This window comes from Vipera berus (genome assembly GCF_964194415.1).
Source record: "Vipera berus genome assembly, chromosome: W".
Taxonomy (NCBI): domain Eukaryota; kingdom Metazoa; phylum Chordata; class Lepidosauria; order Squamata; family Viperidae; genus Vipera; species Vipera berus.
The window spans coordinates 76349441-76376965 of record NC_138210.1 but is presented as its reverse complement, the minus strand read 5'-3'; the positions used below and the strand labels follow the sequence as shown (position 1 = coordinate 76376965).

General features: G+C 62.5%; 1 protein-coding gene across 4 annotated transcripts; it reads left to right on the top strand.

The window, feature by feature from the left end:
- Nucleotides 1–186: 186 nt before the first annotated feature.
- Nucleotides 187–27224, top strand: LOC308676191 (misshapen-like kinase 1). Of its 4 annotated transcripts, XM_081341955.1 has the most exons (34): nt 187–371; nt 6038–6103; nt 7889–7945; nt 8081–8206; nt 8306–8416; nt 8521–8611; nt 9470–9600; nt 10047–10101; nt 10196–10274; nt 10606–10781; nt 10879–10948; nt 11062–11269; nt 11393–11509; nt 11661–11747; nt 11844–12020; nt 12122–12301; nt 12643–12912; nt 13209–13306; nt 13665–13799; nt 13957–14069; nt 14301–14389; nt 14726–14749; nt 15109–15290; nt 15391–15505; nt 15860–16003; nt 16182–16293; nt 16594–16752; nt 16844–16987; nt 17108–17242; nt 17412–17512; nt 17615–17764; nt 17867–18026; nt 25628–25767; nt 25897–27224. In XM_081341955.1, the coding sequence occupies exons 1-34, from the start codon at nt 315–317 to the stop codon at nt 25978–25980; spliced, it is 4143 nt and encodes a 1380-aa protein (XP_081198081.1). In that variant the 5' UTR covers nt 187–314; the 3' UTR covers nt 25981–27224. The 4 variants fall into 4 exon arrangements, with proteins under 4 accessions (XP_081198081.1, XP_081198083.1, XP_081198082.1 ...); XM_081341957.1 differs by lacking the exon at nt 13665–13799; XM_081341956.1 differs by lacking the exon at nt 14726–14749.
- Nucleotides 27225–27525: the final 301 nt, after the last annotated feature.

Below are 27525 nucleotides of genomic sequence, written 5' to 3'. Positions count from 1 at the left end.
TTCCGCCGGAAGTGCCCGAGAGCCGCTCCGTCCGCCGCCGCCGAGCGACCAGCGATTCCACGCACGCTCGCTCGCTCGCTCGCATTCCACGCATCCTCCTCGACCTGCCCCTCCCTGGAAGGGAGGGCGGAGCGCCGCCGCGGAGGCCCCGCCCCCAGACCCCGCGCGTGCGCGGTGCGGCGGCCCGCTCCTCAGGGCGCCGCTGAGTCGGAGCGCGGCGGGCGGCGGGCGGCTCGGAGGGTCGCTGGCTGGACGGCGCGATGGGCCCGTAGCCGAGCGCGGGGGAGGAGGAGGAGGAGGAGGAGGACGCCGCCATGGCCGACCCGGCCCCCGCCCGCAGCCTCGACGACATCGACCTCTCCGCCCTCCGGGTGAGTGGGGCGCCCCCCGCCTCCCCCGCCCGCCCCCGAGGGGAGAGGCCCAGCCGGCCCGCCGCTCCCGGGACCCCGCAGCCCGGCCCGGCGGGGGTGGGGGGCTGGCCGGAGGAGACGCGGGGGGTCGGGCGGGGAGGGGGGCAGCCGTCGACCCCCCCCGCCCCGCTTGCTCCTCCGGCCGCCCCAGAGCGCCGCGCCCCGTCCCCGGGAGGAGCAGCGAGTAGCCGATCCCAGCCGGGCCCCCGGAGCCCCCCCGCCCGGAAGGCGGAGGCGAGCCTGGCGGGCGGCCTCTGCGGGGAGAGAGCGGGCTCCGGGCGTTCAGCCGCCACCCCCGCCGTGGGGGTCCTGCCCCGGGAGGGAGAGGCGCCCGGTGGAGAGGCGGCGGCGGGGCGGCGGGGCTGGGGGAGAGCCGGGCAGGTGTGGCGGCTGCACGCCCGGAGCCTGGGGGAAGGGAAGCGGCAGGGCCCCCGGCCTCCCCCAGGTGGGTGGCGGAGGGCAGAGGGGCCGGGCCTCCTCCTCCTCCTCCTCCTCCGGGGTGGGAAGAGAGGGTGCTTGGAGGCCCGGGGAGTGGGGAGAGGGGCTCCTTTGGCTGTCCTTCCCTTGTGGGGCCCTGGTTGCCCGCCCGGAGAGGCCCTGCTGTGCCGGAGGGGAGAGAGAGGCCGTCAGGGCAAGCCTGAGGAGGCTTCGTGTGCCGGTCCGGGGTCAGGTTGTGGCTCTTCAGAGTAGGGAAAGGGGGGCTGTTCTGTTAACACCCCCCCATCCCATCCCCCACCGTAGCGAGTTGGGTAGCCGAGCCCTACTTGGAACTGTTTGGCTTAGAAGGAGGTTGGGGGAGCCACGAGTGTTGATCTGGGGGCCCTTGCCCTAGAGGTCCCAGAGCATTTACACACACGCGCACACACACACACACTTGGGAGTGGGGCGTCCTTTAGGGCGACTGGCATCCCCGTGGGAGAGCCTTGCTCTGCTGTCGCAGGCCGAGAGGCCTGGTCTGCTGCCCTTTCTGACCCACCAGGTAGTCCAGGGCAGCCCCCACCCCTGGAGGAGGGGTGCCTACCTGGATCCCTGCTGTGGAGGGGCTGAGCTTCCCCTGTCCTCCCTCCCTCCCTCCCTCTGCCTCCCTCTCCCAAGGGGGCACCGGCACTTGTCTTGGGCTCCTGGCCTGATTAAATGGCCGCGGATGGAAATTTCCCAGCCTATTAATTAGGAACACTTGGGGGATGCAGATTTTGCGGTGCACCTGCTCTCTGATTGAAGCTGGGGGGGAGGAGAGGGAGGCGCTTCTGCTTGGGGGGGAGGAGAGGAGCCGCTGTATCTTTCCAGCCCTGGCGTGGGGGCAGGCGGGCTGCTCCCTTCCCCTCCGCTGTGCTTTCTTGTCCCTCCTCGGTGGCTCAGGCTTTGGGCTGCTCTCTTTTGCCCAGTCTCCCAGCCAGTCTGGAAAGGGATCTGGGTGCTGGGCTGGTTAGCGCCACCACCATGCCTGCTTGTTGCTAGGGAGAACTTGTTGACTGCAGCATGTTGGCCTTAATTGAATCACAATCCCCCCTTCCACGCTTGCCTACGCTGCGAGCGCCTCTCCCCTGGATCCGGCAGGCCCTGCCGCGTGCCCAGCCGTGCTGCCCAGGCGGCTGCCCTCCCAGAGGGCTCACCGCCAAGCCCAGAGCGGGGGAAGGGTGCCCCGCCGCCTGTGTCCTGCAGCCGGGAGGGGGAGGGGCTCTCCCACCGTGGGGGCCAGGCTTCTCCGCTGGGCCACTTGGGGGGGGCACTCCTGCAGCAGGCCTTGGGAGAGCCCAGTGGTGCTCCGAGGGCCCCCGCCTTCTGCTGGGGCCCACCGGCCCGTCAGCAGCAGGGGAGCCGGTCGGGGGCTCCGAGGCCCTCTGGGAAGCCCAGGGGCGCCTGCTCCCTCCGAGGCGGTTGCCAGAGGTGGGGCAGGCTGGCCGGCTGCCCGCTCAGCTGGCAGGGAGTGTGGAGGGTGGGGCAACTTTCTTTCTGGAGGGTGGACCTGCCCAGACCGGCTTTTCCGTCTGTCTCGGCCTGGTGGGTGAATAAGCACCTTGTGGGAGGAACTGTCTGCAGGGGGTGGGTGGGGAGGCAGTCCTGGGCCAGGCTACGAAGAGGCCCTCGAATCCCGGGGAACTGGCCCTCCCCTGCAGCAGGAGCCTGGTCCAGGGCCTTCGCTCTGGCTGAAGGCCCATTGACCAGGCCGCTGCTTTGTCCCCACAGAGCGTAGGAAGCCTCCCCTCCCTCCCTCGCAGCCTACTTGGTTAGAGCGTTTCCCTTCGCAGAGCCTTAAAAAGCCCTTTTTTGGTCCTTCTGAAATTGTTCGGGGGGGGGCGAACAGGAGGCCCCTGATACAGGCTGGACCCCAGCCTCCGGCCTTGCTCCCGGTGTATTTCTTCCTCCAACCTCTGACCTTGGCAGGACTTCGCCCCTGGTGTGTGGGAAGGCAAGACAGGCTACCCGATGCCTCTGGGCACTGCCAGCAGCAGGCCCAGAGCTTCCCAACCCACCCCGGATGGGTACAGCCACCCAACCCCCCCCCCCCATGCTTGGCAGGCCTTGCGCAGGTTAAAGGGGCCACGGTGGCCTGCTCAGCACTGTGGCCGCCAGCCGCAGGTGGTCGTTTGCACTGCGGCATCTGCGTGGCTGGGGAAGAAGACCGGCCGGTGGGCCTGCCGCCCCCGTCTTGCCCAAGGGCTGGCCTGGCACCTCCTGGGGAGGCCGTTGGCCAGCAGCAGAACCTGTGGCTCCGCGTTGGGCAGGATGACATGCCCCAAGCCTCCCCCCTGCCCAGGCCTTGGGAAGGTCAGAGGAGGTCAGGGAAGAGGCAGTGGGGCATGCCAGGCGCGGAGCTGCCCCCCTCAGCCAGGGAGGAGAGGTGGGGCCTTACTTGCAGGGAGGGGGCGGGAGGGGGTCACTGGGAAAAGAGCCAGCATCTGGTTAGTTTTATGGCAGGGGGGGGGGAAGACTGGGCTGAAATTCCTGAGGGTCCCAAAGGGGAAGTGGTGCTGGTGGTGCAGGGGGATGTAAACCCCTTCATCTCCCCCCCCCGTCCTCCAGTCCAGCCTTCCTGATGGGAGGTGGAAGCTCTTGTGCCACGGCTGCTCCCCCCACCCCAAAATTTCCCTGCTGCAGCCCCCTGGCCATCCGGGGACAGGCAGTCCTGGCCCCGGTGCTGAGCTGAGCCAGAGCTGCCCCCCCCCAAGAAGGCTGCCATGGAGATGGAGGCAGCCTCAGTGGGGGTGCAGGCAGGCAGGCTTCCTCCCCCACCCGCACCATTTGCAGTCTCTCCGAAAAGGCAGGCGGCCTGCAGGGTCCCCGGCTGGGCCTTGGTGGAGCCCACCTCTGGGTGAGGAGTGGCAGCACAGCCCCTTCCCTTGAGGGGGCCTGGGGGTGCGGAGCCTGGGAAGACGGCTCCCCGGTCCTTCCCTGCTCTGGACCCCGGGAGGGAGGAGGTGGCAGCCCGGAAGAGCCTGCCCAGGCTTGGCACGGCCGCCTGCCCTCCGCAGAACTGGGTAGGGATGGGGAGCCGGCCTTGCCCGCTCTCTGGACCAAAGGTTGCCTTCCACGCTGCAGGCGCCATTCCTCATCCCGGCATCTGCGGGGAAGGCCGAGGGGGTCCCTCTCTCGCACCCCCCCCCAAGGCCTGGCATTGGGCCCCGCTTGGGGCTGACATGGAAGAAGGACGCAGCTTCCCTCCTCTGCTGTGGAAGACCTTCTTTGCATGCAAGTGGGGGGGGCTGCAAGAGGCCCAGATGGATCCCCGCCGTGGTGCAGGGGGGCCGCTGGTTCGGCTGACTGCAGGTGAACAGGCGTCTCTGACTGTCTCCGGCAGATTCCATCTCCCCCCCCCCCCCGCCTTTGCCTGGCGTGGGCTGTGCTTGGGGAGGGGGGAGCCGTGGGGTGGGCAGCTGTTAGCAGAGGTCTTTCTGCTGACTCACAGCCGCCCCCAAACACCCCCCCCCATGTGAGAGGGTTGAGCTGGCTCCCCATCCTCCACCTTTGAACGGATGCTGCAAGGGACTGACCCCCCCCTTCCCTTCCCCCCACCCCCAAAGTAGCCTTCAGCTTCCCCCCCCCCATTTGCTTGATCTTTCTTGCTCTTTCCCCTTTGGGGGGCTCAGGAGGGGAGGGGCCAGGGAACTGGGGTGTCAGAAAGCCTCTTTCTTCTCAGGGCCTGGGTCCCTATGCGGGGGGCTGGTGCCCAAGAGCAGCCACATGTCGAAGGAGCGAAAAGCAGCCCCCCAGGAGAGATGGGGCGCTGAGAGGGCTCTGCTGGCCTTGTGAGTTTAGGGTGCTTTGGCTGCTTTCTGGGATGGCACGCTGGCCGTTGCACCCCCCAAAAGTGCTTCCCGAGCGCTTTCCTGTCTTCGGAAGAGGGGGGCAGCCCCCATCATGCCTGTGTACTTGGGGGGAGGGTCCACAGGCTGGGATGGGGGAAGCAAGAAGAGAAGGGCCCTCTGGCCAAGGCTGGGGCTCCTGGGCTCAGCGCAGACCTGTGGGGCAGGAGCAGGCCCAGAGTCCACGGCCAGCAGCCACGGAATCCGCTCGCTGTTGTGCCTCCCCTTCTCAACCGCTGCCCAGGCTACCTGCTCAGCTGTGATGCCCGGGCTTCGGGGTGCCCCCCCCAGGCGCAGGGCCCATGGGGCAGCACCACCCGCCTTCCTGGGCCGAGGGTCCTGGAGAGGAACGTGGTGGGGGCCGTTGCGGCCTTGGGCTTCTCTGGGCGATTCTGGGCCAGGTCCGGCCCACCTCTTTCGGGGAGCCTCAGAGGAGCCCGGCCTGGATTCGCCCCGCCTGGCCCAGCCCAGCTCCTTCTTCCTGTGCAGGAGCTATTAATACCCGTCCTGGGGGATCTGGACCACCAGCACAGGCGGCCGTTACCCTAGATTTTAGGCAGAGCTCCGCCAGGGACAAGCAAGAAAGTGGGGCAGCTGGGGGGCTGGGGGAGGGGAAGCAGAGCCTGGAGGAAACGGGCCCGAGGTGCAGCAGGAGGCGAATTGGGGCCGGGGCTGAGCCCTGCTGGGCCCTCCTTGGTTGCCCTCGGGCAAGGGGCACTCTCCTCCGGGTGCCCAGGTGGGGCAGGAGAGGGAGACCCTGGCAAGAGGTGCCCTGGGCAGGATGGCTTTGGGGGCTGAGGCCAGGGCAGAGGGCGGCCTCCACTCTGGGGCAACCCGCATCTTTAGCACCAGGCTCCCGGCCTTTTCTGGCCAAGCCATCCTCTCTGCCCCCTGGCACTGCCCGCCCTGGCTCTCGCTCCACACAAGAGGCTGCCACGTGGATGGGGCTCCGCATGTAGCCTGGGGGGGCATGGGCAAGGGGGCACGGACTAGCTTCTTAGGCTTGGCGTAGGGAGCTCAGAGATGTCTTGTACCCCCCGCACAGACACAAATCTGTTATGTTGGGATGCCACACTGGCATTTTATAGTGTGTGTGTGTTGGGGGGGGGTGTCCCTGAGCACCGCTTTGCAGCTTCCTGAGCGGGGAGCTTCGGCAGAGCCAGACCGTCCTGTGGGGCTCAGCGGTGGTCCCTCCCCTGGCCCAGAGACAGGTCACCTGCGGCAGAGCCAGGCCCGCGTTGGCCGAGGCCTTGATGGGCAGGAGGTGCCCTTGGCCTCCGGGCAGCTGCCAGGGTCTCATCCGCCACCTTCTTCCCTCCGCAGGACCCTGCCGGCATATTTGAGCTGGTGGAAGTGGTTGGCAATGGGACCTACGGGCAGGTCTACAAGGTGAGTGACTGGGGGGGGTGTTGGGGGGTTAGCAGTTTTCTCAACTGGGACGTTTCATCGTCCTGATTATTAAAGGTCTGATGCAAATATTAATTCGTGCCCCACTTCCCTGCAGGGGGCAGGGACCCAGGTTTGAGAGAAACCCTCTTCTCTCCTTGGTGCCCCCTTGGGGGAAGGCTGGGTCTTTCAGGACCCCCGTGATGGGGGGACACCGGCAGGTCCCTCCCTTAGCTGCTCCTGGACCCTCGGAGGTTCTGGCAAGGAAGATGGAAGGGGGCCAGGCCGGCCTCGGCTTCCTTGTGCTCAGACGTCCCGCCCTGTGGGGAGGGGGGGCTCCCTGCTCGGAGGCTTTGCTGGCCCCCCTGCAGCTCTCGGGGGGGGGGGTGTCTTGGGACCTTTTCTCGTCTGTGGGTGCTGCCCACGGCCTTAACGGTGGGGGGAGGGGCTGCAGCCCTCCCTTCCCCCTTCCCTGGTGGGGCGGGGGCAGGGAGGAGGTGCACCAGATCGTTCTCTTCACACTTCAGGGGAGGGGGGGGGCTTTTCAGCACTGGTCCCCTTGAAAGGAAGCGGAAGGCGGTTGCCAAGCAACGGCTGCCCACGCCAGGCTACGTGGCAGAGAAGACAATGCCAACACACGGCTGAGGGCAGGGGGGCTCTGGAAAATCGCCCCGTGGCTCTCCTCCTCCTCCTCCTCCTCCCACAGTGGGCCCAGCCGGTTGGGGTCTGAGCAGGACTGAGGCTGCTGCCCAGCGGTGCAGAGCTGGGGGGGCGCGTCTCCCCCTTTCTGCAGCGATGGCTGCCCTTGCTGGGCAGCAGCTGAGTCCAGGGCAGCCTGGCTGCGAAGAGGGGTGCAGACGAGAGCCTGGGGGCTCAGACCCTCTTCCCCCCCACCCCCGTGAAGGGAGAGAAAAAAAGGCTGCGCTTGGCCTACCCTTGGTGCTCTCCCCACCCAGCATGCTGGGTCCCTCCCTCGGTCGTCTGAGCTTGACCCCCGGGGGCCAGCAGGAGTGCCCATGGAGGGGGGGGGCTTAAAAACAAACAGGAACCCGGGGGCGTGTTTTGGGGTCCCACCCGCCAGCCTCCCTCCTTTCCTGTCCCAGTGCCGCTCCGGCCGATCTCTTCCACAGTGAAAGAGGCCAGGTGGGAAGCAGCTGTTATGACCCCCCCCCCCAGATGGCGATGGGCAGCCCTGGAAGGTGGCACGAGCGGGAGAGCCAGGCCGGGATGACTCCTGGGCTCCCTCTGCTGGCACCAGGAGCCCCCAAACAGAGGCCGGCTCTTCCCTCGCCAGCCCCATGTTGCCCAGAGCAGTTCCTGCTCCAAGAGCCCTTTGAGGGGAGGGGCCCTGAGGCAGGCCTGGGTGCTGGAAGCAGCACCCTCCGAAATCGAGCCGGCTCATCGGGTGCCCGTGGGGGGCACAGAGGCCCCCTCGGGAAGGAGGCAGCCGTACAGCGGAGCCCCTTCCCAGGAGGGGCCACACTTTTCCTAAGGCTTCTGGGCCAACCCCAGGCTTGACCTTGGCAGCGGAAGGGGGGCTGGGTGGGGCAGGGGGCCGCCAGCCGTCTGAATACAATAGAGCTGGAAGGGAGCTTAGAGGTCTTCTAGTCCAGCCCCCGGCTCAAGCAGGAAGACCTACGCCATCCAAGACAAGGGACCGTCTGGCCTCTTAAAAACCCCCAGGGATGGAGTGCCCACGATTCCTGGTGGCAGGCAGTTCCACTGGTTAATTGTCCTCCCTGTCTGGAAGGGGCTGACCCCCTCTTCCCCTGCTTTCTCCTTTGCCAGGGCCGCCACGTCAAGACGGGGCAGTTGGCTGCCATCAAAGTCATGGATGTCACCGAGGTAGGCGCCCCCCCTTCCCTCCCCCTGGGGCCAGAAGGCCGGGGGCTCCTGGCCACGCGTCGGAGGGTGGCTGTGCACTTCTGTGGGGCAGGGGCGATGCCCCTCCCCCAACTTGGTCCCCCTCTCTCCAAAAAGGATGAAGAGGAGGAGATCAAGCAGGAGATCAACATGCTCAAGAAGTACTCCCATCACCGCAACATTGCCACCTACTACGGGGCCTTCGTCAAGAAGAGCCCCCCCGGGAATGACGACCAGCTCTGGGTGAGGCGGGAGGGGAGGGTCCCCAAGAGCAGCAGGCCGGCCGGCCGGCCGGGCTCCGACATTGCCCCCCTTGACCTCCCCTGACCCCCTTTCCCCCAGCTGGTGATGGAGTTCTGCGGTGCCGGCTCCGTGACAGACCTGGTGAAGAACACTAAGGGCAACGCGCTGAAGGAAGACTGCATCGCTTACGTCTGCCGGGAGATCCTCCGGGTGAGGGTTCCTGCAGACGGGCGGGGGTCTCTGGCAGGCAGGGCCAGCCCTGCAGCCCCCTCCTCTGCGCAAGGCCTGACCTCCCGCCTCTTGCCCCCCACCAGGGACTGGCTCACCTCCACGCGCACAAGGTGATCCACCGGGACATCAAGGGGCAGAACGTGCTGCTCACGGAGAACGCGGAGGTGAAGCTGGGTAGGTGGGCTGCCGCTTTGCTTTGAGGGAGCTCTGGAGCAACAGGGAGGGAGGGCTGGGCGCGCCTGTGGGAAAGGGCTGCCTGACTGGGGCGTGCTCCCGGGAAGGCCTCTGCCCCAGGTAGGTCGCAGGTGCCTGTGTCTGTCTGTGTGTGTGTATTGCAACAGACCCCCTTCTCAAGGAGCAACTTGGTTTCCCAGACGTCCCTGGCAATGGGGGCTCCTGTGGCTATGCTGCAGAGGGTGTAAAGTAAAAAGCACAGGTGGGCCCGGAAACCCAGGTATTCCTCTGGCCTTTGGGGGCATTCTGTGCCATCCCCCCCCCCCCTTTGACTTTCACACCTGCTGAAGCTTCCGGGGTTTTCCCCAAAGGAGCCCCACGTGGAACATAAAACCCAGACCTTCAGCAATTTCGGAATCCAAAAACTAACAGGGCCCCAATCCACTCCCTCCAAGGAGAGATCCTAAATAAGTGCCAGAGCTGATGCCACTGGATTGGGCTGACTGGCCGCAAGGCTCTCCGTCCTGGGGCAGGTTCATCTCTGCTTGGCTCATCTGGCACCGTGTAGACGCCCTCCCCCTTCCAAGAAACCTCCCGGGACTGGCTCAGTGAATAAGAGGGGGGGAGGTCTCCTGCTCTGAAGCAGCAAGGGGTCTCCCTCAGCTGTGGGAGAAGCACTTGGCTCCCGGATCAAGCTGCTCCCCCCTCCTCACAGAGGTGCCGCAGGGGCCGGAATTCAGACGGGGGGGCTGTGCACCGCTCTGGCTCCAGACGGCAGCCTGTGAATTATAGTCGGATCCTGTCACCCCAGAAATGGCACCTTGGATGAAGCTGCTCTCGTTCTCTCTGCTTCTGCAGTCGACTTTGGGGTCAGTGCCCAGTTGGACCGCACGGTGGGGCGTCGGAACACGTTCATCGGTACCCCTTACTGGATGGCACCGGAGGTGATCGCCTGTGATGAAAACCCTGATGCCACGTACGACTACAGAGTAGGTCTCGGGTGAAGCTGCCTGGGGGGTGGTCATCTTGTGTGTCAGAGCGGCCCGGGGGAGGAGTGAGACCTAGGAGGAGCTGGTGAGGGCAAAGGGGAGTGCGAGTGGGCAGGAGAGATGGCTGGCTGGGCCGTGAGTCGGCCACACACTTCCCTCCGTCAGAACTGCCATCCGAGGCTCGAGCTTTGCACGGCTGCAGGCTCATTGTTCCTTCCAGGGACCAGATCTCAAGGTCGAGGCCTGGGACTCGCCAGCCAGCCTGTCAATAATTTATTCAAAGATAATTGGACAATAAGGGACCAAGGGAGGAGAGGAACTGGACAGGGAATCCAGGAAAGTTTGGCGAGTGAATTTGCTTTATCGTAATCCACTTGGCTTTTAGTAAAGTGTACCTTTCACTACAAATGGAGTCTGACACCCACCCTCCCTCCCTTCCTCCGCAGAGCGACATCTGGTCCCTGGGGATCACTGCCATTGAGATGGCCGAAGGAGCCCCTCGTGAGTGTCTGGGGCAGCGTCCTGGGGCACTCGCTTCTCTAGGGAGGGCCCATCAGCCCTGACGCTGCTCTGCTCACCTCTTCTCCTCTTGCAGCCTTGTGCGACATGCATCCCATGCGTGCGCTCTTCCTGATCCCGCGCAATCCCCCACCCAAGCTAAAGTCCAAGAAATGGTACGTGCTCCCCGTGGGCAGCGAAGAGGCAACGAGGGATGGCAGGGGGCAGGGGGGCAAGTCTTTCCTTCCTTCTGAAGGGATGGGGGAAGCATGCCAGCCAAGGGGAGACCTCACCCGGGGCTGCTGCCATCACAGGATCTGGCCGAGGTCACCATGCCTGATGAAATCTTCCAGCAGGGCTGCCCCACACTGCCTGGCTCTGGGAGAACCCGAGCAGGGCTCGCGGGTGACCGGCATGCTAGCCTCCCTTCCCTGGGGCCTGCCCCTCGGGGCGTGGAGGGGGTGGGGAGCAGGGTAACCGCAGCCCCTTCCTCCTCCTCGGGGGCAGGTCCAAGAAGTTCATTGACTTCATTGACAACTGCCTGATCAAAGCCTACCCCAACCGGCCCCCCACGGAGCAGCTGCTCAAGTTCCCCTTCATCCGCGACCAGCCCACTGAGCGGCAGGTCCGCATCCAGCTCAAGGACCACATCGACCGCACCCGCAAGAAGAGGGGGGAGAAGGGTGAGTGGGGCGGGGGGGGCGCTAGCTCCGGGATGGGTGTTGTGGGGGATCTGGGTTCTGCCCTATACTGAGCTGCCTCTTGCTGTTCCCTCGGCAGATGAGACGGAGTACGAGTACAGCGGCAGTGAGGAAGAGGATGATGGGCGCGGTGAGGAAGGAGAGCCGAGGTACGGAGGGCAGAGAGGCGGGGTCTGCTCCTTCTGGCCCCCTCCGGGGAAAGAGTGCCAGGCTTGGCACTATGGCAGCTGACTGGCCCCCTCCTCCCTCTGCCCCCCCCCAGCTCCATCATGAACGTCCCCGGGGAGTCCACCCTGCGGAGGGAGTTCCTCCGCCTGCAGCAGGAGAACAAGAGCAACTCGGAGGCCCTGAAGCTGCAGCAGCAGCTGGCCGCCCAGCACCGCGACTCCGAGGCCCACATCAAGCACCTGCTGCACCAGCGCCAGCGTCGCATCGAGGAGCAGAAGGAGGAGCGCCGGCGAGTTGAGGAGGTGGGCCAGGGGCTCGTGGCCTGGCAGTCTCCCCCAGCCCCTGCTCTCTCAGTGGTGGTGGCCAGCGCCCCCCTGGCCCTCCGTGCCCACTCAGCTGCCCGCTGCCCCTTTGTCTACCCACAGCAGCAGCGCCGAGAGCGGGAGCAGCGGAAGCTGCAGGGCAAGGAGCACCAGCGGCGCCTGGAGGACCTGCAAGTCATGCGCCGGGAAGAGGAGCGCCGGCAGGCCGAGCGGGAGCAGGTGGGGTGTCGGCGTTGGAGGGGGGACCACCAATGGGGCCTCCCTGCTTGAGGCGAGCTGGCAGGCCAGGTGCTGCTGCTCTTGGGAGGGGGTCCAGCTGCCCCTTCCTCACCGGCTGCTCCGCCCCCTCTTCCGCCTCCCCCCCCCCCAGGAGTACATTCGGCACAAGCTGGAGGAGGAGCAGAGGCAGCTGGAGATCCTGCAGCAGCAGCTCCTGCAGGAACAGGCCCTGCTGCTGGTAAGGCAGGTGGGGCCGGCTGGGGGGGGTTGCCTGCTGGGCGGGGGCTGCCGCTTCTCCCCCCTTCCTGCCAGCCTCCCCTCTGCGCCCCTGCAGGAGTACAAGCGGAAGCAGCTGGAGGAGCAGCGGCAGTCGGAGCGGTTGCAGAGGCAGCTCCAGCAGGAGCACGCCTACCTCAAGTCCCTGCAGCAGCAGCAGCAGCAGCAGAAGCCTCTCTACCACCACAACCGCAGCAGCGCGGCCGCCCCCGAGAAGCCCCCCTGGGCCCGCGAGGTACCCCAGGAGCCCTTCCCCAGAGGGGCCTGCCCGGGCGGGTGGCAGGGAGGGGCCGAGGGTGGCAGAGGGGCAGTGGGCCAGCTCCGTGTCGCCCGCAGGTGGAAGAGCGCAGCTGCGTCAACAGGGAGAACTCGCCCTCGCTGGCTGCCAAGGCCAAGCTGGGGGGTGCCGGGCAAGACGCTGCAGCCCAACCCTGTGCCGAGTCGGGGTCCCTGGCCTCGTCCTCTCAGACGCCCCCCATGCAGCGCCCTGTCGAGCCCCAGGAGGGGCAGCACAAGGTGGGCGCCCTTCCCCCCTCTCCCCCCTCTGCTCCCGCCCTCTCCTCCTCCCCCATCCCAGCTGCTTCTTGCCATCGGCTGCTTCTCCCATCAGCTGCCCTCTGCCCCCCCTTCACCCCTGCCAGTGGCCGGAGCAGGAGGCTACGGACCCCCGTGTCCCTGGAGGAGAGCCGGGCGTTCGGCAGGGCCTTCCCAGGTGAAGGGCCCAAGGAGACTCCTCAGCCCCGAGAGAGGCTGGGGGGCTGAACCAAGGGAGGGGCTGGGGTGCCAGGCGTGCCCCCCTCCTCCCGGGAAGCAGGGCCCCCTCCGTGACCCCTTGCGCACGGCCTCTCCCTCCACAGAGCCACCTGGCCCATCGCGTCCCGCTCAAACCATACGCTGCCCCCGTCCCCCGCTCCCAGTCGCTACAGGACCAGCCCAGCAAGAACATGGCTGCCTTCCCTGTCCATGACTCCGCCTCCGCCTCCTCCTCCGCCCCGCCCCCTCCTCGCGGGGGCATGATCCGGCAGAACTCTGACCCCACTTCTGAGGGGCCTGCCCCACAGCCTTCCCGGCCGACTGCTGACCAGAGAGGACCTTGGGTCAAAATGGACCCCGATGGCCCCCCCCAGGTAATCCATTGGGGGGGAACGGGAGGAGGGGCGGCTGGCCCCAGTGCGTCCGGGTGGGCTGAGCCGGGCCGAGAGCGAGACAGCCCGCCATGGGTCACCCAGACCCCCCCCCTCCTCTTCCTGGTGCCCGGCCGGGGTTTCCTCTGAGCCCTGGTTGTTGCAGCACGAAGGGGCAGGTGGAGAGAGGCAGGCCGTTTCCGTAAGGGGAGCGCTTTCCTGACGGTTCCCCTCAAATCCTTGGCCAAGGGGGGGGTGTTGGGCAGGGAACTCCTCACCCTCTCCTTCCCCCCCCTCAGGTGCCCCAGCGGACGTCCTCCATAGCAACCGCCCTCAACACTAGTGGAGTGACCAGTAGCAGCAGCAGCACGCGGCCGGTCCACGCTGTCCGAGCCAGGTGGGTCCTCCTACCTGGCAGCTGCCTATTTTGCGGAGTGGGAGAGGAGAGCGGAAGACCCTTGTTCTCCACTGTCTGTGCCGCTGCCTTGTTTGGAATCCTCCCTGCCAGCAAGCCTTGTGATGCCCACCCTGGACAGGATGTGGGAGGAAGTCTGGCGCCATACCGTGGCAGAACTGGGGCTCCTCGGTGGGAGGCGGCAGGTGACCCAGCTTCAGAGAAGGGAAAGCCCCCTAGGGGGTGGGGGGGCTGGAGGGCTGTGGGGCACAGGAGGCGCACCCTCAGCCGGGGAGGGGAGCCTCTGGATCCCGCCCCCCATCCTGGCAGTCCCATGACGTGCTTGTGCTCCCCTCCACAGACCCCGTAGCAAGTCTGCGTGGCACATCCACATGCAGAGCCGGCTGGAGAAGGGGCCCCAGGGGGGGACCCCTTTGCCAGCCCCTCCTCTCCCCCCACTTGCTGGCCGGACCCCTTCCGGGCCAAACAGCAGTAGGTAATGGATCCACTGCTCCTGCCGGGGCTGCTGCTAGCCTTGCTGCTGTTTCTCCTGCCTGGGGGGGGGCTTGGGTGCCGCCGCTGCTTCTGCTGCCACTGCTGGGGGGGCGAGGGGGCGGGCAGTCTGAGCCCAGCGTCTCCCTCCTTCCCGGCAGCAACCCGGACCTCCGCAGGAGTGACCCCGGCTGGGAGCGCGGGGACAGCCTGCTGCAGTCGGGGGCTGCCAACCTGCCCCAGGCGGGCTCCCTGGAGCGCAACCGCGTGGCAGGTGAGGCGGGACTCAGGGTCTTTCGTGGAAGGGGGGGGATAGAGGTCTGCAGGAGCGATGGGCAATTCCTCCAGGCCTGCTTCCAGATGAGTCAGAACCCCATTTTGAGCTCTTGAAGCCTGCAGGGCTTCCCCCTTGGCGCTCCCTGGCCGGGAGGACGACCAAAGCGGGCAGCAAAGTTTCTGCTTGTGCCCAACTTGGCCTCCCTCCCCCCCCCTGCCTCTCCTGCAGTTCCCCTGAAGCTGCAGGACTCCCCCGTCCTGTCCCAAGGCAGGAAGGCCAAGGCGGACGACCATCGCTCGCGGCCGGGGAGACCAGCCGTGAGTAGGAAGCCGTGAGGCTCGAGGGAGGCTCCTGCTGAAGTGCTGGGGCGGGGGGGGGGGACAAGAAAGCCGGACAAGGCACTCCCGGCGGAGGGGGGGGCTGGGGCACCAGGGACCAGCAGAGAGGAATTTGGGGGTTGGCCAAGCAGGGGTGGAAATGCAGGAGGAGGCTTTGGGGGGGGGAGAAGAGAGAGGAAGCCCCCCCATGTCTCTTGCCCCTGGTGCTGCAAAGGGAGGCAGCAGCGTTGGTTGCTGGCTGGGGGGAGGACAGGGGCCGAGGGGCAGCCTAACCTTTTCCTCCCCCTTTCTTTCTTTTTCCTTTGCACGACTCAGAGCTATAAGCGGGCAATTGGTGAGGTTAGTGCCACCCCACACACGCCCCCTGCCTTTCCTGCCCCTGGCAAACCTTCGGGGGCTGCGGGCACCTGCTGCCCCCCCTTTCTTTTTCCTATGTCGCTCCCAGCCTGGCCTGCCAGTCCCTGCGCTGAGCCCTTCGTATGGGGAAGGTGCCCGGGGGGGGGATCAGCCGTGCCCCCGTTCCTGTCAGCAACGTAGGGTGGTTGTGCCCTCGGGCTGCCCGCTCTGCTCCCCCAGCAAGGTTCTTGGCAGCCGGGCGGAGGTTCCTGGGGCAGGGGAGGAATTGACACCCCCCCACAGACCCCCAATGGTTTGGCGCTTTATCAATGTCTGGGCCCTCCTCGCTCCCCCCCCCGTAGAATTTCGTCCTGCTCAAGGAGCGCCCAGAGGAGGCGGCCCCCAAGCCGCTCAAGAAGGCCCTGGACTACTCATCCTCCAGCGAAGAGGTCGACTCCAGCGAGGAAGAGGAGGAGGAGGAAGAGGAGGAAGAGCCGGGCGAGGGGGAGCACTCGGAGCCTGGCACGAACACCCCCGGGGCCAGGTGAGGAGGCAGGGGGCCGCTCCACCTCTCTTCTGCCACCCTCCCGGGGCACACGGCCTCCTCCGGCCCCTGACGCTCTGCCCGCTTCCTCCGGCTGCAGGGACGGCGACACGGACTCGGTGAGCACCATGGTGGTGCACGACGTGGAGGACCTGACGGGCGGCAGCGGGGGCTCCGAGAGCTCCTACGGCGAGGGCACCATGCTGGTGCAGCGGGTGAGCAGCCTCCCAGGGAGGGAATCTCACCAGCCTGGAGGTGCCGGCCCCCCACCGCCTCTTTTTCCCGCCTGGGCAGTGAGGGTGACTCTCGAAGCGGCGCCCTCTTCCCGGCCTTCAGCTGCAGCTCTCGCCCTTTCATCTCTTGTCGCTGGGCAGCAGCACATACACACACACACACACACACACACACACATACACACACACCGTTTCCTACAGACAAGCAAGGCCTCTTCCCCTTCTTGAAACCCAGTTTCCCCTTACGGGGGTCCGGTGGGCTGCAGTGTAAGCGGAGGGAGGGGCTACCCATCTTTGGCCTGACCCGGCCTTCAGCCCTCTGTTTGCCCCCTCCAGACCCCCGAGGAGGAGCGTGGCCTCCTGCACAGTGACAGCAACGGCTACACCAACTTGCCTGACGTGGTTCAGCCCAGCCACTCTCCCACGGAAGCCAAAAGCAGCAACGGTTCCTCCTCTCCCACCAAGGAGGTGGCCTCTGACGTGAGTGTGGGGGGGTCCCCGGGGGTGGGAAGGAGGCCCTGGGGCAGAGCCAGGGTTCACCTGCCAGGGCATCGGCCACTCGCTTGGGCGAGAGTCTGCAGGGCATGGGAACCGCTCTGCCCTCCAGGAACAGCCCCGGGCTGACCTTCCTTTTCCCCCCTCCCTCTGCTGCCTGCAGTACCAGTCGCGGGGGCTGGTCAAGGCTCCGGGCAAGAGCTCCTTCACCATGTTTGTGGATCTGGGCATCTATCAAAGCTCCCCTGGGGGAGGAGACACCATCCCCATCACGGGTGAGTGGGGGGGCTTGTTTGGCAGGAGGAGAGGGGCGCCCACGTGGCCAGGCTGGACCGCAGTTTCAGAGCCAGGCCCGGCCTTGGTGCCAAGGGGGCCAGGCTGCCCAGGGACTCTTGCCGGGCCTGCCGGTGGGTGAACGCTGCGAGAGGCCCAAGGCTCCCCCGGAGGCAGTTTCCTCCCCCCCAGTCTCTGTCCGGCTGAAGGGGCGTCCCGGTCACGGGTGAGGTTTCCAGGGCCGTCTGCCCTCTGGCTCCCTGCACCCGCTGACCCTCCCCCTTGGCCTCCCCGGCTGGCAGCCTTTGACCCTGGGCGGCTGGAGCAGCTGCAGCTGGAGGCCAGGAAGGGCTCCGTGGTCAACGTGAACCCCGCCAACACGCGGCCCCACAGCGACGCCCCAGAGATCCGCAAGTACAAGAAGCGCTTCGGCTCGGAGATCCTCTGCGCAGCCCTCTGGGGTGAGAGAACTGGAAGGGGAGGTGGGAAAGGAGGGCCCTGGGTGGCAGGACGCCGCTTCTCACCCCCCGCTTTCCCCACACACATACACAGGGGTCAACCTGCTGGTGGGCACTGAGAACGGGCTGATGCTGCTGGACCGCAGCGGGCAGGGCAAGGTCTACGGCCTCATCAACCGCCGGCGCTTCCAGCAGATGGACGTCCTGGAGGGTCTGAACCTGCTGACCACCATCTCAGGTTAGGGGCTGCCGGGCGCCGGAGGTGGGGGACCCCGAGGCCGGCCCCTCCCCTTGGGCCCTGTGCTCCCTCCTAGCCTGCCTTGTGGTAACTCTGTGACCGCCTGCCCTGCATTTGCAGGAAAGAGGAACAAGCTGCGGGTCTATTACCTCTCCTGGCTGCGCAACAAGATCTTGCACAACGATCCAGAAGTGGAGAAGAAGCAGGGCTGGACCACCGTGGGGGACCTGGAGGGCTGCCTCCACTACCGCGTGGGTGAGCAGGGGCCGGGCGGCGGGAGGACCCCCGGGGGGGCGCCAGGGAGTCCTCTGGCCTCCCCTGAGCAACGGGAGTTCCCCAGGGAGGTGGGGCTGGGGGGGCAGCGCTGCTGCCCTCCTGGGGTCTCTGAGGACCTGGCCCTGATGGGGGTCCCTGTCGCCCACAGTGAAGTACGAGCGGATCAAGTTCCTGGTGATCGCGCTGAAGAGCTCAGTGGAGGTCTACGCCTGGGCCCCCAAGCCCTACCACAAGTTCATGGCCTTCAAGGTACGGGGTGACGGACAGAGGGGCTGTGGGGTGGGGTGGGGTCCTCTGCCTGCCCCCACCCCCTGGAGGTGGTGGTAATTTCACTCCCTTCCCCCCCTGCAGTCCTTTGCCGACCTGCCGCACCGGCCGCTGCTGGTGGAGCTGACGGTGGAGGAAGGGCAGCGCCTAAAGGTCATCTACGGCTCGTGTGCCGGTTTCCACGCCATCGATGTGGACTCCGGAAACAACTACGACATCTACATCCCGGTCCATGTGAGTGGGGGAGGGAGCCTATCTGGAGCCCATCTTCCCCCCCCTGATGCTGACCTGCCCGGGGCCTGGTGGGGCTGACCGCCGCTCCTTCTGGGCCCCCAGATCCAGTCACAGATCACCCCACACGCCATTGTCTTCCTGCCCAACACGGACGGGATGGAGATGCTGCTCTGCTACGAGGACGAGGGCGTCTACGTCAACACCTACGGGCGCATCATCAAGGACGTGGTCCTGCAGTGGGGGGAGATGCCCACCTCCGTCGGTGAGTCGGGGGGGGGGTCTCAGCCCCAAGGCAGCCGTCCAGAAGCCCTTGGACGCCGGGGGGGGAGGTTGCCTGCATCAGAGCCCAGAGCGGGAGGAGGGTGCCGCAGAAAAGCCCAGCACAAATGCCCTGGATGCCTTTGGACCCCAGGGCCCCCCAGGCCGCCCACCCCCGCCCGGGAAGTTTGTTAAAATGCAGGCAGACCTCGCTTTACGGCCGTTCGCTCAGTGACTGGAGTGGCGACAGGGCTGAATGGACGGTGGTCCCTGGAGGGGCACAGGATCGTGATCAGGGTGTTTGGCACAAAAGGGCTTTTTTTGCCCCTCCTTCCCCCCCCTTTCTGACCCACTCTGCATCCCCCCCCCCCGGCAGCAGCCATTTAACCCCATCACCCCATTGCAGAGTTCTTCGGTCCCATTGGCTCTCCAGATTCCCCCCAAATGCAGCCCCATTGATTACTTGCCCCCCTCGGCTGACTCTGTGAGATGAACTCACGAGAGATCGATGGATCGTTAAGGTGCTTCCAAGTAAAAGAGGCAGGATGCAGAGATGCAATCATTATGAAGCTTTATTCATCGATAGATTATATAGAAAGAGCTATATGGCATGGAGGCATCCATGCTTGTATGATAGAGAGAGAATGCATGCAAGAGATAAAGAAAAGACGAACAAAGAGCAGCCCCTGAGCAGAGGTATTTATGGGGGGTCTCAGCCCCTCCCTAACCATAAAATACTCTCGCCAATGGGGCTGCAGGGGCCGGGGACCCCTGACCCACCAGTGGGAGCAAAGAAGCCTCTTTGCCCCCATCTGATGACCTATTTGGGGAACTGCCATGGGCTGGCACAAAAACATCTAACAATTCCCCTTCTTGCCAGCCAATGACAGGGACCAGTGAGTGTATGTGAGGGGGCGAGCAGGTGTCATAGACATGCATATACACATTCAGAAGACCAAACACAAACGCTTACACAGAAGGTTGTGCCGGTCAATGGGAACAGGTTTGGTGAACAGATCAGCTATCTGGTCAGTTGTGTTACAATGCTCAACACGTATAAAACCCTCTTTGGCAAGCTGCCTGACATTTTTATAGCGTATGTCTATGTGGTGGGACCTAGAGCCCACAGCATAAGCCCCCGAGATTGCAATTGCGGCTGTGTTATCCTCTTGAATTTGGATGGGCAGAGGAGGAGATGCCCAGATGCTCGTTATCAGATCATTGAACCAAATCAAATCATTGGCCGTGTCTGACAGGCTGGCATATTCAGCCTCAGCCGTGGAGCAAGAAACAAATTTTTGCTGCCTAACATGCCAATGGACAGGGCAGCCATTTAGCAATATGAGGAAACCAAAGGTGCTCCGTCTACTTTTGGTGTCGCCAGCCCAGTCTGCGTCGGAGTAAGCGGAGAGCTGGGCCGTCTTCTCTCGTTCCAGCACAAGGAGAGCATCGGTCGTGCCCCTGAGGTACCTAAGTACCCTCTTAACAGCAGTCCAGTGGAATTCCTTTGGGTGTTCCACATGCCTGGACAATAGATTCACAGCTAAAGCTATGTCAGGCCTGCTCCAATTGCTGATATATAGCAAGGAGCCAATCACAGATCTGTAAAGCTTATTATCTGTGAACTCAGGACCATCCTTGTGAGTGTGATTGTAGTAGTCACTTTGCATCGGGCTATGCGTTGGATTAGATTCTGCCATTTTGCATTTGGCCAATAACTCCTCTATCTTTTCTTTCTGAGATAGAGCGAACGCCCCCTTAGTGGCCAAGATGTGCACACCCAAGTACTTGTCAACCCGCCCCAAAGATTTCAGAGTAAACTTTTCTTCCAGGGCCTTGGCAAATTCATCACACCCTTCCTTGTCAGGCCCTACATATAGTAGGTCGTCCACATAAACTAACACCCGTTCTGTGGTACCCTTGGAGTTGCGTGTGAAAACACATTCATCTGCATGGGATGCAGTGAAACCAACTCGTTCTAAACTTTTTCTAAGGCAGTCATACCATAGTTTCCCTGACTGCTTGAGGCCATATAACCCTTTGTGGAGCAACCATGTATTTCCCCCTTCTTGCTGGTAGCCAGGAGGGGCCCTCACGTAGATCTGCCGGTCCAAGTTGGCGTGGAGGTAAGCCGTCTGGATGTCGAATTGGAAGACTTCCTCCCCCAGAGCGGCTGCAGTCACGAGGGCGGTCTTGACGCTCTCTGCCCGGACAGTTGGAGAGTAGGTCTCCCCATAGTCCTCCATGTAGCGTTGGGCAAATCCCTGAGCTACCAAACGGGCCTTATACAGGTAGAGGCCATTGGCAAGTGGTTTTGCCTTGTAAACCCACCTTGTGCCAATGACTTTCCTCTCCTTTGGAGGTTGCTGGGGGGTGAAGACCTTGAGTTGTTTCAGGCTCTGCATTTCCTTCTCCATCGCGAGCTGCCATTTCTCCTGTTCTTCGATGGGTAGCTCCTGGATGTCAGAGAAAGATTTTGGGGTGACCACAACGCTGTTGACAGACGCGATGTGCCCAATGTCAATTCTCTTTGGCGGGATCCCTTTGTTGGACCGCTTTGATCTCCTGACCTTCTGCCACTCACCGCCCTTTTCTTCCGCGGGTTTCTGAGGTGTTGCTGGGGAACTGGACGGCTCATCCTCCCCATCTGAACCAGGTGGGATGACATCTTCGTCTTGTTCCACACTTTCGTCGGTGGCAGGGTATGTGGACGTCTCAGGTGATGTCGTAGTCGGTGTGCCTTTGCTGGGACGGTTGATATATGGGCTCAGATCATTGGAGTGAATCTGGGCCCAATTGGAGTCCTCTTCGAAGGAGGCAGATTGGGAAGTCACAATCCTGCCCCCTTCTCCCAGAAAACGGTAGGCCTTGGAGCCAGGAGCGTAGCCCAAGAGCCTCAGTCTCTGGGAGACAGATCTCCCCTTCTTCCGCAGCTGCTTGGGGATGTGGACCCATGCGTAGGACCCAAACACACGTAAATGTCCCAGATTTGGTTTCCTACCGTGAACTAGGAAATATGGGGTCTGGTTCACAACACTGCTCCAGGTGCGGTTTAAGGTGTAATTGGCGTATTTCACCGCCTCTGCCCAGTATGATTCTGCGACCCCAGCGTCTGCAATCAGACTACGCATCATAGTTTGTAGGATTCCATTTCTTTTCTCTGCCACGCCATTTTGAGCTGGAGTGAAAGGCGCGGTAAGAAAATGGCGGATGCCCTTACGCCTTACCCAGTCCTGGAATTTTCGGGACATGAACTCAGCCCCGCGGTCGCTCTGCAGTTGTGCGATCTTGGTCTTATACTGGGTCTCTAAAAAGTTGTAGAGTGATTTTATGGCGTCAAAGGCTTCGGATTTTTCTGTGAGGATATACACGTGGCCGTACCGTGAAAAATCATCAACGGCAGTGAGGAAATACTGACTTTTCCTAGGGATGGTGTGAAAGGCCCAACCAAATCAACATGTACTAGTTGGTACGGGTATTGGGCCTTACGCAGTGACACCCTAGGGGTGGGCGCAGCCTTCCTCTTTGACCTCTTTCAGATGGCACAGTCCAGGAACACCTCACAATCTTTGAGCTGGACTCCCTCAGCAAACTCTCCCATCTTTTTAACCACAGGGAAGCTCGCATGACCTAATCTTCGGTGTAAGAGATGGGCACACTTATCATGGAGTGGCTTCCCCACTGACACCCTCTTGGCATTGGTTGCCTTGAGCGGTGCTTCAGGTGACAGCTGAGGTTCGGATTTTTCATCCACACCGCCTTTGGAAATCCCTGGGGCTGGCTGAGTGGGCTTTCTATCATTCTGTGCGCTGGCCCCTTCTGAAGTGGTTGGGTTCTCAGGGGAGAAGTATGGCAAACCATTTATGATGGCAATACTTCCAATGACCCTCTGGTTCCGGGTGACATGACCTCCCCCTTTGCGAAATAAAACTTCCACCCTGTCATCGTCACATAATTTGATAATGCTTAATAGGTTGTTGGCAATGGAGGGAGCATGTAATACCCCTTCAACATTTCCAAGCCCGGGTACAGAAACAGTGCCCTCCCCAACAACCAAAGCCTTATCACCGTTTGCCACCTTGACAGATGAGTTAATTTTCTTTAACTTTTTAAAACCTTGTTTCATGTTGGTAATGTGAGATTTATTTATTTATTTTATTTTAATTCCATTTATATCCCGCCCTTCTCCGAAGACTCAGGGCGGCTTACAAGCTTAGCAGTAGCCTTCATTCTATGTATATGCCTGCTTATTAGGGCTTTCACCCCCCCAAGCGGCATTATTACAAAGTCAACTTAATTGCCCCCAACAATCTGGGTCCTCATTTTACCTACCTCGGAAGGATGGAAGGCTGAGTCAACCTTGAGCCTGGTGGGATGCGAACCTGCACTAATTGCAGGCAGCTGGTGTTACTTAAGGAGGCATGTTTCATCTGTGGCTCTGAGGGGCACCTCAAGAAGGACTGCCCCCATTATCAACAAGGCCCCAAGCGTGGTCCCAACCAAGGAAGGGGCAAGGGACAAGGAAGGGGGTGTGGCGGGGGCAAAAATACTGCCAAAGGCAATATGAAGCTCCAGAGTCCAGTAACCATAAGTCAGTGGGGCTATCAGCCTTTGTGGTGGGGGTGAGAGTACAAGTAGACACAAAATTGCCTTTGGCAGTATTTTTGCCCCCGCCACGCCCCCTTCCTTGTCCCTTGCCCCTTCCTTGATTGGGACCACACTTGGGGCCTTGTTGATAATGGGGGCAGTACTTCTTGAGGTGCCCCTCAGAGCCACAGATGAAACTCTTGAGTAGAGCATTAACCTGCTATGAGTTGCGGTGTCGTCTGCTGGCTGGCTGGGTGGTGACTCTGGTGTATTCTCCTGCATCTCTTCGTCTTCTATCTTCCTCAATGAGTCTGCCTTCGAGGTAGGACAGAGTCATGGCTTCATTCCTGGCCCCCTCCAGTGAAATAATAAAATTGCTCCAATTTTTGTCCAGGGAAGCCAGAATGACAGTTACCATGTTCTCCTCAGGTACACGGTAGTTTCTGGACATCAGTTCTGCCCTGAGCGATTTTAATTTTCCGAGATGTTCTTCCATGCTGGCCCCAAACCTGAGTCTTGTGTTGTAAAACTCAGTTGTGAGTCTAGTGAGGGAACCAATGCTGTTGCTGTTGAATAAATTGTATAATAGCCGCCAAACTGCGCTAGCTGTGAGCCCATCTGGAATGCTAGGGAACAAGTTGTCATCCAGTGAGCTCAACAGAGTGGTGTAAGCTTGTCTGTGACGCCACTCTTCTCGGGATCCCCACGGGAGAGGTGGTGGATTCAGAACCATCTCAAGAGTTCCATCCTTTAATAGACATACCTGCACATTTCTATTCCAACTGTGGTAGTTCTCCCCCCCATGTTTGAGCTTTTCAAAGTCATGTGGTAGGGGAGACGCAGGTACAAATGAATTCTTGTTTGTTCTTTCTTGGTTTGAAAACATCTGAGAGCTTTCCATTGAGATGAAAGGTAAAGGGACCCCTCTAGTGGTCGTTGGTGGTATTTTTCTCTGATTTTCGGATGGCCCCGTCTGGGCATGTCTGGAAATCATGTGATCCGGGGGTGGGCGTTGCCCAAGATTGCCAGCCGGCATTTGGGTTTGAAATAAAAGCTCTGGAGATTCTTCCTGGAGCCCCCCCCCCCAGCACTGGATTGCAAGATGGGGCAGGGATGCCCCAGAGATGCTGTGGATTGCCTTGAGAAGCCCATCGCTGGTCCTGAAAACCTTGGGGATGGCTAAAGCCGATGCTGGAGGAGGGGGCCAACCCCCCCCGAAGGCCATCTGGTAAGGAGAGCGTCTGGGCGGCGGTGAAAGGAAAGTTGGGGGCCCCGGGGAGAGGGTCGGGGGCCTTGGAGGGTAACGAGGGAGGCTGGCTACCCCCGATGTTGGAGCTGCTGTCTTTTTGGCTTCCAGGGCCGTAACCAGGACCTGGATGGCTGCTTCAAGCCCTGCTGTATCAGCCTCGGCTGGACAGGCTTTACTGCCATCATAGGTCTTGAGGGTTTCTGGTGGGGAGGACCCAGGGGTTTGCATGTTGCTACGGCTGGATGCCACGGATTGCTGGGCCTCCAGGCTTAGTTGAGGCCTATCTTTATTAGAACATGTGGGGGTTACTGGGGGCCGCCATCTTGTTTCCGGTATCAGGCCATGTGGTCTTCCTGGGGGCCGCCATCTTGCTTCCGGTTGCCCCAGGAAGCTGTAGGTCACAGTTTGGCGGGAAATTTCGCGCCGAAAGCTCTGGGGTCCCGGGGTCACTCAGGGTGGCGGGCGCCATGTTGGGGGGCCTCATGGATGGAGGACTTACCTGGCGTTCAGAGTCCCTCTGCGCTGGGGTCCCCCGTGGAGAGGCTTGTGGCGTCTTTTGTACTGCAAGGAATTTTAGGAGCAGCTCCTTGCATTCCTGTGTAGTCATTTGGTCCACGCGGTGCCTGTGTTGGGCCCGGACCGCTTCTGCTGCATCTGGACAGTCTTGGGCGGACTGTACACCTTCCATGCTTCCCTCTGTGGCGTGCAGTTGTAGGGAGACTTGTAAAGGTGTTCCTGGCGTTGAGCTTGCGTCAGGGGCTGGAAGCAGAGCTGCTGATCTTGATTGAAGACTTCTGGTCACAATCGGAGATCTCCTGTCATCCGTTTCAGTTTCAAATCTAGGCATCTTACTGCTATCTGCAAGCTTGAAAGCGTTGCCTTAAGCCATCCTCTCTGCTACCAACTTGTGAGATGAACTCACGAGAGATCGATGGATCGTTAAGGTGCTTCCAAGTAAAAGAGGCAGGATGCAGAGATGCAATCATTATGAAGCTTTATTCATCGATAGATTATATAGAAAGAGCTATATGGCATGGAGGCATCCATGCTTGTATGTTAGAGAAAGAATGCATGCAAGAGAGAAAGAAAAGACGAACGGAGAGCAGCCCCTGAGCAGAGGTATTTATGGGGGGTCTCAGCCCCTCCCTAACCATAAAATACTCTCGCCAATGGGGCTGCAGGGGCCGGGGACCCCTGACCCACCAGTGGGAGCAAAGAAGCCTCTTTGCCCCCATCTGATGACCTATTTGGGGAACTGCCATGGGCTGGCACAAAAACATCTAACAGACTCTCCACCTGGCCACACGGTGGGAATTTCTTACAAGATTTATTACGTTTAATCCATCCTCCCTCTGTGGGCTGCTTACCTGAGACCCCCTCCTCTGAGACGGGTTTTAACGTTTTGGGGTCTCCTTCCGGTTCAGGGCCCGGCAGGAAATCATGGAAGTAGCCTTTCTTGCTAACCGGGATGCTTTTGCCCAAACTCCGCACCTCCCTTCCCAAGGCTGGGGAAGCCCCCCTCCCCCAGCCTCAGCAGGGAGCCTTACCCCCCCCTCGGTCAGGACTGCCTTCTGCCTGCCAGAGGTTGAAGAGCCCCCCCCTCCTCTGGGGCAGGGCCTGGGGAGGGCACAGGGAGGCCTGCGTCTTTTCGGGGGGGGGTCCAGTTTCTTTGCTTTGGCCAGGGATTCAAGCCACAGAGTCCGAGCCGGAGGGGAGTTGCTCAGCAAGGAGCCCCCCACCCACCTCCGGCCCTCTCCCCTTCCCCCCAGCGTACATCTGCTCCAATCAGATCATGGGCTGGGGCGAGAAGGCCATCGAAATCCGCTCGGTGGAGACGGGGCACCTGGATGGCGTCTTCATGCACAAGCGGGCCCAGCGGCTGAAGTTCCTGTGCGAGCGCAATGACAAGGTGGGTCCCTCTGGGCGCCCAGCCGGGCTGGAGGGGGGTGGCAAAGCCTGACGCCGGGTGGGGGTGGGGAAGGGGCTCTTGCTGGCCCTCCCCCGACCCACCTTCTGCCCCCCCATTCCCCCCCTGCAGGTGTTCTTCGCCTCGGTGCGCTCCGGGGGCAGCAGCCAGGTCTACTTCATGACCCTGAACAGGAACTGCATCATGAACTGGTGAAGCGGCTGCTGGTCCTGCTCCGGGCGGAGGGTCCCCAGCCGGCCCAGAGAGTCTTGGGGGGGGGCAGCTGGTGGTCTGGGGGGACAGGCCTTCTGGGGAGGGGGGAGGCTCCTATGAGCTCCCCAGGGCAAGCCAGGCCAGGTAGGCTAGCTCTCCCCTCTCTCGCAAGGGGCTACAACAGGATCCTTGGGTCTGGGGGCACAGGCCTCCCCCCCTCCTTTCAAGTACCAGATCCATCATCAGGGCCAGTCTCCCCTTTGGCCCCCCTTTGGCCCCAGGGGCCCTGCCTCCCTTCCCTCCCCCCAAGGCCACCCACACATTCCGTGGCAGCAGCGCATGGGGAAGGCGGGGAGGGGAGGGGGCTCAGTCAGAGCCCCTCCCTGTGATCCCAGCCCCCCAACCTGCTGTCTTGAACCGCAGGAAGAACACCCCTCTTCCCAGCTGCTGGGGGGTGGAGCATGATGATGATGATGATGGAACAAATGACACACCACACACACACACACCCCTTACACTCAGCCTTCTGGCCCTCTTCTGTCCTCCCCCCCCCTTGTGATCTGGACACCACAGTATCCCCCCCATGCCCCCCCTGCTCCTCTTCGCTTTCTGGAGTCCTTGAGGGAGGAGACTGGCTGCTCTCTGGGAGGGGGTTCCCCCTCCTCTCCCCCCCCCCCACTGGCCCCCAGCTTTGGGCTTCACCTGGATGTATATCTAGAATTCTCTCTCCCACCAACCAAGAGGGGAGCTGTGTATATTTTGCTTTAATTATTCTTTTGTAATGGCAATTTAAGTAATTAACTAATGAAGCACTTTAATGGCCCAGCTCACCAGGTTGGGCAGGGGGCACCGGCAGAGGCCTGGGCTGCCTCCCCCGCCCCTTTCCCCCTTCTCCCCCCCTCCAGGGTGGGGCCTCTGCCGGCTCCAGGAGTGGGGGGGGGGCTTTCCTCCTTCCCCAGGCAGAGGCACAGTCTGCTTTTGTCCCCCTGCCCTCGCCCCTCCCCCCTCCATCTTGGCTAGGCTTGGGATGCTTCCACAGGGCTTACTCTGGTGACCGCCGGGGCAGACGCAGGCCAGGACGCGGCTCCTGTTTGCAACTTGATTTTCTCGTCCAGTTTGCTTGCATTTGTATATAATCCCCTCCCCGACTTCTCTGTGGAAAAGGGAGCTCCCCCCCCATCAGTGGTGGCCTTCGCATTTCATCTCTTGATAAAGAACCAAAATCCTCCCTCCGGCCTCTGCCTCTTTCTGTGCTGCGGGGAGGGGAAGAGGGGAGGGGAGGCGCTGGGCCAGGGTCCGTGGGGCAAGGCGAGGGGTCTCCGCAGGGCTGGAGCTGGAGGGGGGGCTGCTGCCTCAAGACGGACGCCAGTTCTGCGGCCCTTGGGTCTCTGCCCGCCCTGCGTGGAGAGCAGGATGAAAGCAGGATTGCTGTGGGGGGGGGGAAGCAGATGGGGAGGGGCGCAGTCATCGAAACACCAGCTCAGCTGGACTCGGTTTCCCTTCCGTGAAAAGCTGGAGAAGAACCTGCAGCCTTAACTGAAGCAGCTG

Excerpts from the sequence above, each read along its gene's own strand:
- LOC308676191 (XM_081341955.1), top strand. The coding sequence starts at position 315 with ATGGCCGACCCGGCCCCCGCCCGCAGCCTCGACGACATCGACCTCTCC. Across the intron at positions 8,417-8,520 it reads TCTGCCGGGAGATCCTCCGG|GGACTGGCTCACCTCCACGC; the intron begins GTGAGGGTTCCT and ends GCCCCCCACCAG. Across the intron at positions 17,243-17,411 it reads CTGCCTCCACTACCGCGTGG|TGAAGTACGAGCGGATCAAG; the intron begins GTGAGCAGGGGC and ends TGTCGCCCACAG.